This window comes from Eubalaena glacialis, chromosome 1, assembly GCF_028564815.1.
Source record: "Eubalaena glacialis isolate mEubGla1 chromosome 1, mEubGla1.1.hap2.+ XY, whole genome shotgun sequence".
Classification (NCBI taxonomy): domain Eukaryota; kingdom Metazoa; phylum Chordata; class Mammalia; order Artiodactyla; family Balaenidae; genus Eubalaena; species Eubalaena glacialis.
This window is the reverse complement of record NC_083716.1, coordinates 180,260,666-180,274,400: the sequence shown is the minus strand read 5'-3', so window position 1 is coordinate 180,274,400 and position 13,735 is coordinate 180,260,666. Positions and strand designations below refer to the sequence as shown.

General features: G+C 43.6%; 1 protein-coding gene across 5 annotated transcripts in view; it reads right to left on the bottom strand.

Moving 5' to 3' along the window:
- The window catches only part of RAPGEF4 (Rap guanine nucleotide exchange factor 4), a 304,737-nt gene that overhangs the window by 62,570 nt on the left and 228,432 nt on the right, over positions 1–13,735 (bottom strand). For all 5 annotated transcript variants that reach the window (XR_009700414.1, XM_061184992.1, XM_061185019.1 and 2 more), the window contains 2 exons: positions 3,032–3,116; positions 617–677 (listed from right to left, as the gene is read on the bottom strand). Coding sequence is in view for 4 of the 5 variants with exons in the window: in XM_061184992.1 (XP_061040975.1) it covers positions 617–677; positions 3,032–3,116 (146 nt within the window). In the remaining variant the exon portion in view is untranslated. The remainder of the gene's footprint in view (positions 1–616; positions 678–3,031; positions 3,117–13,735) is intronic.

The following is a 13,735-nucleotide window of genomic DNA, read 5'->3' as shown; positions in this document are numbered from 1 at the left end:
AGGACGAGTGGGAAGTGCCAGCCGAAATAGTTTTGCTCACTTTTATTAATATGAAATTTCAATTTCTTGCTCCCAAATAGGATCATAGAACTAAACTACAATGTGCATGCTGGAGAGATACTACATATTAGTATTGCATAAATATTTGGGGCAAAGAAATTCTCTCAGGCTTGGAGCTGATAGTGAAAACGAGAGAAGAACAGGAAGGCAGGAGAGTGTGCCATTCTAACTAGCCTCTCAAGAGATAGATTAGTTCTTCTCAAGCCACAAACTGAAGTGAGGTCACTGTGAAAAGGTTTTGCCTGGGGTCCCCCCTGAAGAGCACTGACTTCATCCCACCCTCTTTAAACACTGCCTTGAGCCAGCAGGGGAGGGAGCATGTGGAGACACAGGCCGGCAACGGCTCCCATGCTGGCACCCAAAACCCAGCGCCCTGCAGAGTAAGGGATACGTGCTGGGAATAATCACAGGTCCAGAAAGACAAATGGTGCCACACATGACATCCTGGCAAGTCAGACCCAGGCCCAAGAAAGGGGAGCATTTGCAGTCAGGCTCCCATGGCACATCCTCGGGAGGGGGCCAGCCAGGCACATGCACGATTACATTCTGCACTTACACACGGTTCCTCCTTTGGCGTGAGACTCGAAAATGAGAACACCTGCTAACTCCCGTTTCACCTAGAAGGAAAAGAGAAAGAATGTGGGGAAAGGCCAGATTTGGGGGGTTGGGGAGGGACTCGCTCTCTTTCTGAACAGTGCTGACTTCCATGCGGCCACCTCCCACTCTGCTTTGCTGCTCCTCCTGTCTAGAACCACTTCCACTAGATGTGCCACTAGATTCTTTTTTTTTTTTAAATTGAAGTATAGTTGATTCACAATGTATAGCAAAGTGACTCAGTTATGCATATATATATATTTTTTTCAGATTCTTTTCCATTTTAGTTTATTACAAGATATTGAATATAGTTCCCTGTGCTATACATTAGGACCTTGTTGTTTATCTATTTTATACATAGTAGTGTGTATCTGTTAATATCAAATTTCTAATATATCCCTCCCTTCCTTCTCCTTTGGTAACCCTAAGTTTGTTTTCTATGTCTGTGAGTCTATTTCTGTCTTGTAAATAAGTTCCTTTGTATAATTTTTTTAGGTTCCACATATAGGAGATATCATATGATATTTGTCTTTGTCTGACTTACTTCACTTAGTGTGATAATCTCTAGGTCCATCCATGTTGCTACAAATGGCATTATTTCATTCTTTTTTAGGGCTGAGTAGTATTCCATTGTATATATGTACCACATCTTCTTTATCCATTTATCTGTTGATGGACATTTACGTTGCATCCATGCCTTGTGCCACCAGACTCTTAAAGCTTTTACAAAAGCTATTTTATAAGCTAATTCATACAAGACAATCTCCCTAGAGACTGTTTAAACTTGGTTTCACATGTATGAACTAGGCAATTTCTTTGCCTATCTTTCATCTTGGTGAGAGGGTGAGAGCAACCACAAAATCATGACTCTTGCTCCTGGAGGCTCTTCTTTGCATCACACATCATGCATCACTGCAAACATGTTAGAAAACTCAATGTCTTGAAGTTGAATAATTAAGCTTAAATGTGTGAGTTATTTTTGTTTAATTCCAAACTATGGTCCCAAATTATGTTCTCTCTCCCTAAGAACCAAATAACCTGAGATCTTCCACAGTGCCTGGGTATCTGGGATTTGAGGTAGAAGACTCCTCCTTTCCACTACCCACAATCCTCCCAATTCCACCAAGGCTGGGGAAGTCAGAACATGCGCATGCTGGGGACCCGGACAACAGGTAGGGAAAAGGGGTCTTCCCTCACTTCCCTCTCCAGCATGAGCTCGTGGAGCCTCGGCTGCTGCCCCTACAGATGCAGGAGCTCCCCGGGTGAGGCCCCCGGGCACTAGACCTATCCCACCATGGAGAGAGTGAAGATGACAGCAGGGTGGTGGGAGGGAGGGGAGCCTGGGCTGGACCAGACCCCTGGACACTCCATGTAGGTGAGCAAGCTTCCGGACCCCCAGTAGTGCAGGGAGTGGGAGGGATGTGAAGGCAGTCCTATCTGGGTTGAAGGGGGAAGGATCTGGAACCCTTCTGCTTGGGGTTGTGGTGAATGCCTCACTGCTCTCAGTGGAGACCTGAACTCTAATCCCCCAGAGCAGGAACTACAGGCACTGCCACCACGTGACAGTGACAGCATAATATTGCCTAGTGAGCTGGGAATGAAAGACAGATTAAGCAGATAGACATTGCTGAGGCGCCCAGCATAAAACCTGTGATCCGTAGGTGCTGAAACAGCTTCTTTTATTATCATTATCATTATTATTATTGAATTATTAGCATATAGGAGACTTGTGTTGCCTGGAAATTGTGTTTCTCTGTCCCTCCTATGGCAGGAGACGCTTCTGTCCACTGTTCTTCTAAATACCCTAGTCACGTTAAAGTTCAGGGTCAGATACGGCTGTTGGGCCATTTTTCACTAGCAGGTACTGCTCTTGTGCCTAAAGGACCTGAACTAATGCTTTCTTGCACCTTCTGCTTCCTTTCTCGATTTGGCAGCAAACCTGGGTGGGGCTGGCCCCTTGGGCCAGGGCTGGTCGTCTTGATTTCTCCCCCCGCCCGACAGCCCTGCTCCCGCACATGGCTCTATATGTCATGGAAGGGACTGAACACCCCTCTTAAGGCCTGGCTCTTTTGTCTAGGTATGCGGGTTCCAAGACTCAGGAAGTTTGAAGCATATGCTCCAATTCTACTCACATCATGCCGCCTTGGTGTTCAGGGCAGCTACTAATAACGTAGTGATACTTGATCCTTTTTTGGTGATTGCACATGGGCGTAGCTTCCTAAGCATCTCGTGAGAAACAGGAGGGGCCATCTGTGAGGGAGAATTCAGGCGTTCCTGCCCCTCGCCCACACTCTCCAATACTCTCCTTCAGGCCTAACAGTGCATTTAACTCAAACTGTGCGCCCCTCCCCGCCGCCTCAGCTAAGAGACAACTTACCGTGGTAGAAAGATGGGATAAGGCTTTAATGTGAAGGAGTTCTTCATAGATAATTTCTAGGTCATCCACGGTCCTCTGGCCAGGTCTACAAAGAAAAAAAAGTAACAAGGAAATAATGAGATAAAAGTCATTGCTAAGGGCTTGAAATATAGAGGTGACTTCGGGGGTCAGTAACAAGGTCAGGGAATTCTTAGGAGAAATCCCGATTAAAAAAAACATCGGCAGAGGGAGAGATTATGCTATGATCATTCCTAAAGGGATTTTTTGACATGAACGTGTTCCTTGATGGAAGGACATGGAAGAAATCAGAAGGGCACATAATCCCCTTCCTTTCCATCTCAGAGGGAAGAACATCTCTGTTCACACTGTAGTTGGCTAACTGACCTCTTACTTCGTAGATGATTGTTCTACAAAATTGCTTTTCATCACTACCTTGATCAATAACAACAAACTTATCTTTTAGCATCACTAGGAACTATTGGTTCAGTCAACTTGATGATCAATCCAAATTTCTTGGGATCCTGATATCTTAGCCTAAAAGAATAATAATGCTGTTGTCACTATTGTTTGGGGTTATGTAATATGCTTCCACCACAGGACTCAGATAAAGGATGCATACAGACAACATTTTCTCACCTATCCCTGAGGAAGTGAGGGCATGAGATGGGCAGAAGGCAAATAGTAGTGTGTGGGGTTAGTAAAAGAGGGAAAGAAGGGAAGAATACACCCGCATTTCCCAAACTCTGTTCTATGGAGGACTACTGTTCCATGAGATGTTAATCAGTATACTATGTACAGTTTTTTCCCTATAATTTATTATAAAACTAGTATCTAATAGTCTGCCTTTAAGGATGGGGCTTGGGGGTATTATGGACATTTTGGCATGGGAGGACTGAGTGGATTGCTGATCATCTTTCATGTCTATAATAATTCTGGAATCACTAATAGAGTTTAATTATACATCAATGGTAAAAGGCATGACTGGTCAGTAATTTGGATTTTCTATTGCTCTCTCCAGTATAAGAAACCCTGACTAATATGTTTTTGAAACTAAAAAACAAACAAATGTGTTATTAATTCTGAGAGCGCTAGGAAGTCAATCTCCACATTGATGGACAGGTGACGTTCACGCTCAGCTAACTGCTATAGTCATGAGTGTTACCTATTACATAATCATCATCTGTCTTATGCATTTTGTCCTAAAATTTCAATAACTTGTGGTATTATTTAATGTTACTGTATATTAAACATTTAAACCTCAATGAGCTGCCGATGGTGTTCCATCATTACACTGTATTTTAAAGAGTGTTCCTTGATCAAATAAATTCAGGGAGTGTTGGTGTGCTGAGCAGAGCACTGGGTTTAGGGTCTGAAGATCAGGTTTTAACCTTGGTGCAACCGTTCACCAGCTGTGTGACATCAGAGGCTCAGTTTCCTCTGTAAACTGGGCACAATATCCTTCTGAGAGTGATGTGAGAGCTAAAGGAAGTAGCGAATGGGAAGGTATCTGCATATTTATTTGAGTGAGCGAAAAAAAAATCCAGCAAAGTGATATTCAAAACTTAAACCCTTGCATGAGAAAAACAAACTTACAAATTAAGTATGACACTTGGTTCAGCAAATTACATCTAGAACTTAGTCAATTATTAGATAAGTACTTGGAGCTATCAAAACTGAATTGTAAATATTCTAAAAGAGTTGAGTTAGATAATTTTGCAACTATATTCCAGATCAAATGGGAGCTAACTGGAGGAAGAAAACTCTTTGCCTCCCTTGGGCATTACCTTCTCAAGGACAGCTTTAACACAAACAAAAGAATACGATATCCTTCTCTTATAGAAACAACAGAGGGTATATTTCCTAATGCCTGCCTGTACTAAATCCATGACCCAGGGAGATGCCAGCCAGGTTCACCTCCTGCCAAGGATCACCACTTAAGTATACACTGTGCCCCAATCTAGTGGAATGCAGAAAGTAGGGGACCCACCGGAGGAAAAGCTATGGCCCCAGGGACTCTGAAGGAGCCAGGCCTTCTTAGCAAGGGGCCTAATCTACTACTTGACTTGGACATGGGGATTTTGAAACTAGGACCCTTGGAGATTTAAAAGTCAATTGAGTCACCTCAGTCCATCTACTACTACAGAGGCAGCTAATGTGAAGTCTCAAGGTGGGCGTAATAGGATTATGGCTCTTCAGCACAAGGAGCAGCCCTGCTGTTCCTGCTACTTGACATCAGCCGCAAATAGCATGGACCCTCCTAGAAGCTTGGCTAAAGGAGAAAAGGGTCGCCAAGTCTCATTCTCACCTCCATGGAGCGGGCTGTTATGGAGGGAGAAGAAAAACTCAGCTGGGAAAAGAAAGGGTTAGAATTTAGCTCTAAAATCTTGACAGATTCAGAGTTGGAATTTGGGGAGCAGATATCTATGAGTCTAGGAAGAGTTTTCACATAATATCAACATGAAATCCACACTGATCAAGTTTTACAGATTAAAAAAATAAATGCTGCCTTTAGGATCTATAAATCCCATTATATTAAAGATCACTTAATTTCATCCAAGAGTTAAAACAGATGATGATGAAATCTGTCAGACCCTCAATGCAGCATACTGAAAATTTGACAGAGTGGGTCAAGGCTGCCCTTTGAGCTGCTTAGTTAGTCTTAGGACCTGCACCAAAGTGTGGGAGAAGAGAGGTAAAGATGGCAACATTCAAGCTATTTTCGAAACCCACTCAACTTCCCACTGCCCCACATTACTGAGCACTGCCTGAAGTTCTCCTCCCCCAGGCCACTGCCCTCCTCGATCTCTTCCTGGTCTTCCAGACGTTTCTTCTCAGTGTCCTTTATGAGCTGTTGTTTTTTTTGTTCACCTCTTGAATTGTGCTGTGCCCTCAGGCTCTGCCTTCAGCTCTGTTCTCACTTCGTTCTACCTTCTCTCCTTGGGAAAAGTCCCCAACTTTCATCTATACGATGCCGAGACCTAAATCTTTATCTCCAAACAGATTTCTCTCTTGAGCTCCAACAGCTTCCTGGCCATCAATTCCCAGACAACCCACAAGTGCCACAAGCTCAATCTGTCCAGAAGTGCTCCCTCATCATCACACAAGGCTCTTTTAAAGCAAGTCTCAACTGACTTTCCTAGACTCATCTCTCTTTCCTCTCTTCACACCTTCCCTCATGGCTATCTATGTTCTTCGCTCCAGGGATAACCAGACAACTCCCTGGTCCTCAGACACGCGATGCTCTTTCATGCCTCCAAGACTCTTCACGTGCTCCTCTCTTTGCCTGGGATTTTTTTTTTTTTCCTGCTTCAAGCCCAGCTCAAATGTCCTCTCGCCTAGGTAAACCTGGTTCTCCAAAATTTATTCTTCCATGGCACATGATCCAACTGCTGTGGCAATTACAACATACTGTGAAGGATGTTATTTGCTTAAAAATCTGTGATTTTATACTGCTCTTCTCAAGAGAAGCAGCATCTGGTAGTGCAAAGGGTACTAAGCTAAAAACAGAAACAGGATTTGAGATCTAAAACAGGAACTTCCTAGGTGCCCAATTGGTCTAATGCCTTGTTCCTACATCTGTAAAAGTAGGGATAATGAACCGGATTGTTGTAAAGATTAAACGAGTTAATATACACAAAGCATTCATACATTGGAAACATGGCACACATGCAGGATGGCATTATTAAGGGGGAAGGTGTTCAATACATCTCATCAGATGAATGCATGCACAAGTTCTCACAATGCATGCACAAGTTCTCACGATGCATGCACAAGTTCTCACGATTCATGCTGAAGTCAAGGTCTGCCCAGGGGAGATGGCAGCAGTACCAAGGACCAGTCCTTGTTCTGTGGCCTGAAGGAAATAGGGGCTTATGCTCTGTTATCCTTCCCACTGAAGGTCCATTAGGACAAGGTGCCCATGACACAACTCACTTTAGGTACAGCACACATAAGTGTCATGGTAAGTAGTTAATTATTAATGGAGGGAGGAGACAGGATGAAAATGTTGGACCTCACCTGTTACTCCAAATCCCATTCAAAGATAGAAAAGACAGATTTTTCTGTAGGATTATAAATTTATTCACCCAGTTTTAAGAAGTTACCATTTTAGACCAGCTGAAGTTATTCAGTCTAACTAAGTCAAGATCAGTGGGGGCCTGGACGGAGATGACCATGAAAGACCAAGCAGCACCTGGTGGGTAGGACCCTTTTTATGGTCAGAATTTTGTCTGCCATGCTAAAGGTCTGATAGGAAAGATATTTACAAATCCAAAACAGCACTGAAAATAAGTAATGTCACCACGACAAACCATAACATAGCACTATCAGTGGACCTGAGAGTTTCAGGAATTCTTGGGTGATGGGAAGCAGATAGGGATAGAACGGCTGAGATGTGTCTGGAGGCAGACACAGCTCTGGACTCACAGAAGAGACCATCACGGGAGGGAGACAGCACTGCTGATAAGACAAGGGCAGGAGAGGGTTCAGGGCTCATCAAAATGCTGCTCCACTCAGGACAGGGGGCCGCTGGGCCCCTCTCCCACTCTACGCACCGAGCAGCAGCCTGCCCCAGGGTTTACTGCCAGGCTACAGCTCGAGACCTGCTCCCTAAGACAAATGTCCAGAAGGAGGCTGAGAAGGAAGCAGAGGCCTGGGCCCTCCTGCCAGACACAGAGGACGGAAAGGAGTGGCAGCTCTCCCAGGAGGGACTTCCCGGGAAGGGCTCTGTTCTGGGAGAGCCTCTTTTGTTTGGCAACTAGTGGGAAGACGGTAGTGGCTTCACCCTGCCTGTCCCCCTCATGCCTCTGATAAAGCAAGGCCTGTCCGGAAGCATGGCCCCCACTGCCTTCACAGGGGTGCGAGTGTGGATGGCCAACCTTCAGAGACCCACGTGGAACTTATTCTACCCCTGGACCTCCATTCATCAATAAGCAAAACGAAGAAATATAGACTTCCACGGCGCTTGCTGGATGCCCTGGAGAAACCCATGACAGCCATTTGAAACAGAAAGGAACAAAGCCTAGAAACAGTTTAGTCTCCGAGTCCTAAATAACACCCCGAATAAAAGGGAAAAAAGGAAAAAAAATAAAAATAAAACAATGAGCCTGTGGTCTACAGTGGTCAGTGTCATCACAGGGCAGGCCACTGTCCCTGGGCGATCCACCCAGGCAGCAACGAACTTTTTGGTCCTGTTTACAGCACATGTTTTAACAAGGTGAGAGAAGTCAGGACTGCAAGGTGTGAAGAGACTTGCTTTAGAAAATGAGCATATTCACAGTTAACAAAGCAGCAAAAGCGTTCGGGAGAGGTGTGCCACGAGGTGTTTCCATGGACATGCTGTTAGGGTTGAAAGTTGAGGGAGGTCCCAGAGAGGAGGCCAGATGGAGTGAAAGTCGGTGTGGCCAGCCTGCGTCCACAGAATCAAGTGCGAGCCCCCCCCCCCCATCCCAGTGGACTTTGTGGCCGCAGTGACAGAACAAGCCCAGCCAAGCTGCAGCCGCCCGCTCAGAGCCGCTGTGCCATCTAGTTTCTCAGAAGAGACACACCTCTCCGCTCTGGAAACAGATGAAAGCTCTCTCCTCTCGATGTACCCCACCCCCTGGAAGAGCGCCCGACACCACATCTATCATGGAGCCTTCCCTACCGCGATCACTGAACAAAAGCGAGCTCGTCGTGGCAAACAGTGGCATTAAGTACCTCTCATGCTTTGGTCTTTGTGGGGCGGACAGAGAAAAACCTGGAGAAGAGATCCTGCAGATCAGCCCCCAGCCTGTTCCAACAGTAATGAAAGGGTCCCAAGGACTGAAGGCAATTTGGCTTTCAAGAGTCAAGGGAACACTGTGCCCCGAGCAGGAGGAGGGAACTCCCAACGCACCTTCACAGAGGACGTGCGAGGCTGGGGAAGTGAATTGACTCTCCGGCTGCTCTGAGTGGCAGCCGGTGAATGTACCTGGTCTTTACTCGTCCTTCTCCAGATGTCACAGGGAGAGGTATTAGGCATCCCTGCTTCTTTACAAATCTGCGTGGTGCCACATTGATGTGGATTTGTTGGCTCCTGCTGTGGAAAGGCCTAGTTTCTGCAGGGGATGCATTCCGGCAGCAATGCCTTAGTTACAGACAAGATAATAAATGGGGATGGAGGGAGAGGCATTTTATACATTAAAGGATGGGAGGACTCAGGTGATATTGGAAGCTGCTGGTAAATACAGTTTTATCAAGGAATTTATCAAGGTCAGAGACAGAGCAACTCAGTTATTGGAACGTGGATAAAATGAGGGATTCGTCCAGGCACCAAGCAGGCACACTGGCATGGCCAGTGGTAACCTAGGCAGGTGAAAGACCCAGTTCTTCGAGAACTGTCGCCTAGTAGACGTATTCCCTGGTGCATGGGGAAAATACCCAGAAAAGTCAACGTTATAAATATCTAAGTAAGACCTGATCAAGCGTCAAAATAAAGGAAACGCTTTATTGTTTTTTTTCTTGGGGGTGGAATGCTTTATTTTGGTGGCAACACTTCACCTCAACCCACCTGATTCTCCTGCTTTCAAGTCATTTCTCAAGCGTGGACCATCTCCCAACACTCTTAAGATCTTGAGATCTCACCTCATCTACTTCTCTTAAAGGAAAGTTTGGTGTGGTTTTCCACCCCCTTCTCTAAAAAACCAGCACAACATGTTTGTTTCTTTCTCTTTTCACCTCCCAGGACCCTTGCTTCCTAAGAGTTAGCAGTTAAGTGTTTGAGTCATTCCAGGAGCCTGGTGACTTGCCATTTAAGGTGTCCTGCCCAGCTCTGTCTGCTCAGTTCCCTGCCACACCACCACCCCTCACCTTACCTTTAACCCAGAAAAGGACATCTTAAGCTTATCAGATACAATTAGGCATTTTCTAGTTCTGATAGCAAAGCCTGTGCACACGGGGATTCTTCCCTTCTTCGTGAAGTTAGAAATGAATACAGTTTACAACTGCAGTTAAGGGTAAAAGCTTCATGAATATTTGGGAGAAATGAAGTGATCCCCATCAGGACATGGGGTAAGGGTTCTGTGATTCAGGGCCTCTGAGGGCTAAGTGTTTTGGGGACAGTGTGATTTGAGGTTTTTCATGTTTAGAAACCGAATATGCCAGAAATTCTCCCAGCAAAAGTGTTTACTATAAGGGCACAATAGAAGTGTACCATTAAACCTTTCAAAAGGTACAACTATAAATATTTTCCTTTAAAACACCTAAGCAGCAAGTTGAGAAAAACAAACAAATCTGGATAGAAGCAGATAGTATAGCAACCTGCCTTTGTGTATAAGACATATATGTCAGATAGAAAATGCAAATGTTTTTTGCGCAGATGCTATGTGGATGTATTATTTTTCCTTATAAAAATTAATTCTTTATGAATCAGGGACAGATAGATTATCCATATTTCTTTGGACTCCACTGCTTATTCAGTAAATCCACCAGAGAGGAAGAAGTTTAGGCAATCTATTAGAGAGGAAAGATTATTATCCATGAAAAAAATGAATGAAATTGGATTTGGAGTAAGCCGACTTGGGCTCAGTTCCTGGTTCAGCCACATATACTACTGTGTGATGTTAAAGAAGACACTCGCCATCTACCAAGCTCAATTTCTCCATCTGTAAACTGTGGATAATAACGTTAGTCCTACTCAGTTCATAGAGTTATTCTGAGGTTCAAAGAGGTGATATATGTGAGGTCACTATATAAAATGTATAGTGTGACTCATTTTTAGTTATTAAGTTTTGTTTGTGATCCTGGCTAGTGTGTTGATATAATTTTTTTCTACAGTACATTTGTACTTCATCCAGGTCTATACAGTAATAACTTAATGAGATGAGACTACTCTGCAATAATTATTTTAAAATCAGATTTCCATGACATCTTTCCTCAGTAATGCTCCAAGAACAAAGCCAAGAGACCATTTTGAAGCCTTTTTGGCCTGGGATAGGTGGTAGACCACAGAACAGAACACAGGATCCAGAGTCAGAAAGACCTGGACCAAATCCTGAGTCCACCACTTTCAGGATGAACACAGGCAAGTGACTTAACCTAAGCCTCACTTTCCTAATCCATAAAATAGGGATAATATTAATAACTACCTCATGGTTCTGTTGAAAGAATTGAATTAGACAACTGTTGAACACAGTGCCTAGCACACGTGTGCTCAATAAACGTTGGCTGTGATTAAATACTACTGCATTTGTTTTCCCATTCACAATCCCTTTGTGAAACTGGGAGAGAGTAAGCAGGTATTAAATTTATAGCTTAAGAGTTCTGTAATCTGGAGATGTTGGGGGACTTACTGGTAACTTGGTAAGACTAGAATCCGGGGCTCTTGTGCTTAGTATTACTTTCACTTTATTTAGCAGACTCTTAGGTCAAATGCATGTATCTCAAATGCTGTCATTAAATTCTTAAAATATAATTAATTGTACTCTCAAAAAACTCAGTATCTGGCATTCTATCTTTAGTCTCAGCCCCTCCAATCCATTCTCTACAGATAGCAGAGAAACCTACTTACTGCGAAGCTGGCCATGCCACATCTCCCTTTAAACCAGTCAACAGTGCCCCAAATGGCTATAAAATAATATCCAAGGAACACAGAAGCAGACCTTCTTCAATCTGACCTCAGTCTAACTCTCCAGCCACATTTACCAGCACTCCTGGTCTGGGCACTCCTTCAGTTCCCTGCTAGAACTTTCTTGACATCTTTCTAGCTGCAACCCCACTCCTGCACCCCTGCCAGGCTAGGAATTCCTTCTTTGTTCTGGGAAGAAGAGCACTAGAATATTATTTTCTGCTGCTCTTAAGAAGAAAGGGCTTGAGAATCAACCTAAACGTCCAACCATGACAAACTGAATGCATTGAGGAACATTCAGAGGATAGACTACTATGCACCTATTAAAAATCCCACCTTTAAAAAATATTTAAGGTTAAAAGAGAATGCCATGACATATTATTAAGTGTAAAAAGTTAGGGATTGAAAAATAACCAGAGGGATAGGCACCAAAACGTTAATAATAATTATCTCTGGAAGATGTGATTGGCAGGTGTTATTTATTCTTCTTTGACTCTTTTCAGTAGTTTCCAAATTTTCTATATGAGGAACAGATTGACTTTAACAGGAAAAATTCATAAAAATCTTGAGGCAATCCAATAATGATCCCTAAACTGTAAATGGCAGCTACACCCATCTTTCTCTCTCCCAAATCTGAACCCTAATGGCAGCAATCCAATGGTTGGGTTCCTGGGCATGTAAACATGAGGAATAAGTGGTAAATTGCTTTCATAGGGGAGAGGCAAATCTAAACTCAAGAAACGAACGGCCCACTTACTGCAATCATTTCTTCTGGTAAATTTCACAAGCTTACACTTAGGGCACAGCAATCTTTCCAGGAAAAACAAAGGCAAAAGTTTGTCATGCAGTGAAGAAAAAGAATCACAATAAAATCTTTTTTTTTTTTTTAATTTCATAAAGATTAGCTCTTTCAGTCATGCTTCTCTTTTCATCTGATTTGCATCTGAGGATGGACTTCATAACTCTGAACATTCTCTTGGCATATCCCAACAGAAATCAAACCCCTCGGCACCACTCATTTTAGGCTTGCTAATCTGGGTTCCCCTGAGGAAACACATTTCCTTATAACTATCAGGATTTCAAATTTCACACCCTCCAAAACAGCGTGGACAGGTAAAGACCCTATTAAAAACAGGCTCTGCTAACGAAAACACACAGCCTCTTAAGTGCCCTCTAGAGCAAGTGTGTGGAACAGAGGGTGGAGGCAGTCTTAATGTAGCCAACTGACTGATAAACAACCCTCCTTCCCCCTTCTGGTATTTTTCTCATATCACTTGATTATCTTAAATTGTTTCCTTTCAATCTTACGCCCCATAGCATATGTTAGAAAATATTACTCGATCACATGAAATAAATGTACTCGAGCTTATGAGTTTCTGACCCATTTGGAAGACTCCAGAACCTACCAACAATTCTCTTATGTGTTTATATATATATTTTTTTAATTTCATTTTTTTCCCCCTCTGCTCAGGCCCAACTGTCTTAAGCTTCTAGGCTTTTCGGGAATTTCAAAATTGCAGACAGACCTAGAATTAGATCTGGGAAATGGCATCTTCTTCATTTCCCTCCCGCCTTTAGGCTGGTTTCTGATAGATCATTCTAAACAGTGGCACACTAGGTCTCACTTTACTTGGAAGAAGAAGTTGGGATGCTTGTATGGCAAGGGCCTTCTTTGTCTCCTTGAAGTCTCTTTTTATCCAGCTGGCCTCAAGTTCATAACAACCTGCTTACCTGCTCATTCCACTTCTCTTTGCCCATGGCCCCTCTCCAAAGTACCTGCTCAAAGGTAGCCAGAATGCATGTTTCTGCTGGTAAGGGTCTCCACTGTATCTATTTGCTGTAGGGTAACCTCTTGTTTTTAGACTTTTAAACAAAGCCAAATCAAAACAATAAGCTCCAAGAGCTCATTTTAGGTTTGATGGCCCTGTCTGGAAGCTGCAACAACAGCGCCATCAAACTGTCACTGTTCTATAGCACTTGCCCCCAAATGCCATCCAGGTCTGCACCTGTGAAACCGGGATGGGCATTGTGAGTCACTCTGCCTGCCACCACATAAAAAGCTAATTTTGCATTCAGAATGTATGTTTTTTTTCAATACCAATAGCAACAAGAGTGTGCCA